The sequence below is a fragment of the Terrapene carolina genome, unplaced genomic scaffold, assembly GCF_002925995.2.
Source record: "Terrapene carolina triunguis isolate 2854851 unplaced genomic scaffold, T_m_triunguis-2.0 Scaffold30863, whole genome shotgun sequence".
Lineage (NCBI taxonomy): Eukaryota > Metazoa > Chordata > Testudines > Emydidae > Terrapene > Terrapene triunguis.
The window spans coordinates 7,156-9,911 of NW_020695214.1; the positions used below are offsets into that span (position 1 = coordinate 7,156).

The 2,756-nt window shown below is 54.8% G+C and overlaps 1 protein-coding gene across 1 annotated transcript; it reads right to left on the reverse strand.

The window, feature by feature from the left end:
• Positions 1 to 1,014: 1,014 nt before the first annotated feature.
• LOC113409194 (ephrin type-B receptor 3-like) lies at positions 1,015 to 2,250 on the reverse strand (the record flags this gene model as incomplete). Its single annotated transcript, XM_026662859.1, has 2 exons — positions 2,170 to 2,250; positions 1,015 to 1,687 (listed from the first exon to the last, which is right to left on the reverse strand). Coding segments are annotated over exons 1-2 (730 nt in total), but the record flags the coding sequence as incomplete, so codon positions are not given.
• Between the last annotated feature and the right edge of the window lie 506 nt (positions 2,251 to 2,756).

A 2,756-nucleotide genomic window follows, 5' to 3' on the forward strand; every position in this document is an offset into this window, starting at 1 on the left:
TACAAATTAAAGTTGAACCCACATTATTTCCTGCACTGCTGCCCTACGGACACATGGAAGCGAGTGTCCTAAACGGCTGTGGGTTCTGAATAATCTTGAGAATTTAACGTAAGGATTATACTGCCCAGAGATGCAGTATGGCTCTGACATCAGCCCCACTTCTCTAGCCTCCCTCTCCAAGAGATACAAGGACCTCATCCCCTAGCTGCCTAGTGCAAGGAAGACTTGGAAGTGGAATGGGGTGGGGACTGGGTTCTGGCATGACCTCATACTGAGTATCCCATTCAGTAAGTGGCAGGACCCACTGATCCCAAGGTTCCCTGTTAGGCCTGTAAATAGGGACATCAGAAGCTGAAATCAGAAGGGGGGTCTAGGGGAGGTCTAGACTGGCTATTAGGAAACACTATTTCACTAGGAGGGTGGTGAAGCACTGGAATGGGTTACCTAGGGAGGTGGTGGAATCTTCATCCTTAGAGGTTTTTAAGGCCCGGCTTGACAAACCCTGGCTGGGATGGTTTAGTTGGGGTTGGTCCTGCTTTGAGCAGGGGGTTGGACTAGAACCTCCTGAGGTCTCTTCCAACCCTAATCTTCTATGATTCCTCCAGCAAAACTGGAACCCCTCAATGGCATGTGGTGCTCGCCCTGATGCCAAGGAAAGGACCAGGAGGTGGCAGGTCTGGGCCATAGCTCCCAGCTGCTGGAACCCACTGGGTGCCAGCGAGTGCACTACAGCTGACGTTAACTAGGTAACATCAGTGTGAGCTCTGAGGCTTCAAACACCATCAGGCACCCAGGCGGAGACCCAGAAGTACAATGGTCATTAAGCTAGAATCACAGAAGATCAAACTCCAATGTCCAGGACAGAGCAGGAGTCGCTGCAAGCGCCAGGCCTCAGGCCACAGAACGCTCAACTCACAACTGGTCCAGCAGAGAAGTACCCACATCCTCTGCTGAGACACATACCTTACTCCAGAGGAAGAGAACATGTTACAGGCCATCTAGCCACGTGCTTACCTTGGCACTGGGTATCTTTCATGGCAGGCTCATATCCAGCAGCGCACGTACAGGCTCCAACTGGTACCATCCACTCCCCATCTCCATTACAGTACAGCTTCAGGGGCACAGACACTTCCACTGCATTGGGGATGCAGACCCCTGGGGCAATGACCAGAGAAGTGGGCTCAGCCCCAGTTAAGGTCTCCGGAAAAACAGCAAAGCCAGCAATGGTGTTGGAGCATTTCTTATAGAAAGCGCGGACAGAGATGAGGGACATGCAGGCGCCCAGGTCCTGGAAGGCCAGGTAAAAACCATTCTTGGAGAGAGGCCCAAAGCTGCGCACCTTGGTGTTCACGCGGCCAGACTCCAGCTTGGAGAAACTCTCATCGGGGGCAATTGTATCCACTTTGATGTAGGGGTTTTCCATCCAGAAGGGGCTAGAGGCAGAGGCAGAATCTGTATCCGACTCGTAATAGAAGAGATTGAAGGTCTCTTTGCAGGAGCCCGGGATGTTGGGGATGCTGTTACAGTCCCGTACAGTGAATTTCAGCTCCACGTAGACTCGCTGGACGTCCTGGCGCTGGATGAACTGAGTACGGAGCCAGTTGTTCTGATTGGCCTCCCGCACATTGCACACCTGGTACGTTCGGATGGGGTTCATGGCCTCGTCGTAACCGCTGACTTCCTCCCACTGCAGCGGAGAGAGATTGGCAGGTTAGCCACTGGGATGGGCAGTCCGGAATGCTTCAAAACACGGCCCCCCCACCCCCACAGCAAACTAATCCAAACCACACTGCAGAAACCAGACACGTGATTACCCCAAAAAGCACCAACACACGCACACAGCCAGTACGAACCGAGGTACCCATATGGTCTGTCCCTGCCCTGCTCCCTCCTGGCGCTACTCCCCCTGTCACGCTGAAGCCTGTGAGAACTTCACTCTTCTCTGTGTAGTGCCGTGCACTTGCGACTCCCATAGTAACGAAGGAGTCGGCATCAAAGAGCTGGTCTGGGGAACGGGGGTGATTTCACAAGGCACCCAACGGGCACAGGAGGGAACCCAAAGGGTGCCCTTGTCTCGTGAAGGGTCCCAGTTCGGAACGGATAAGACCTGCAGCTCAACCTGGAATCCAGAGCCCTGTGCAGGCTCCTAGAGGAGGACCCGAGTCTTACCCCGGACTCTGGATGAGCCGTCCACGCCAACTCGGACGTCACCCACTTCGTATCCATCAGGGTTTCTGAAGGAAAAATGGAATTGAGAGACAAGGTCAGGGTTTGGGAAAGAAACAGGAGGGAAATCTTTCAAAACGTTTGCAGGCAACGCAGAGCAATGCAGCTTGGGGGGCGGGGGGGAGAGGGGCAGAGTGAGACGGACTCCGGATTTCCTCCAGTCAAGGGGAGAGGAAAGACCCCATCCGGAGAATTGTTAAGGGAGCAGAGCCACCAAAGAAACAGAAGGAAGGGGAATGTGGACAGCAAGCAAGAGCAGCCATCTTCCTTTCAGCAACCTGTACGCTGAGCCCCGCTTGTTGGGCACCCACACAACCTCCTCCCCCCAAACACCTCCTTTGCTGCGAGGGTCTGCCAGCAGGGAAACAGCCCTCCTCCCCCCCCCGGCACTGGTGTCTTTGCGGCGGCTCAGGCTGAAAGCGCCTGTTCCCATGACAGGGCGGTGCAGGCCAGGCAGGTTTCTCCAGCAGGGGAGGGACGGCAGGCTGCTCTCTCAAGCTGCCCCACATCACTCATTTCACAAGAGGCGA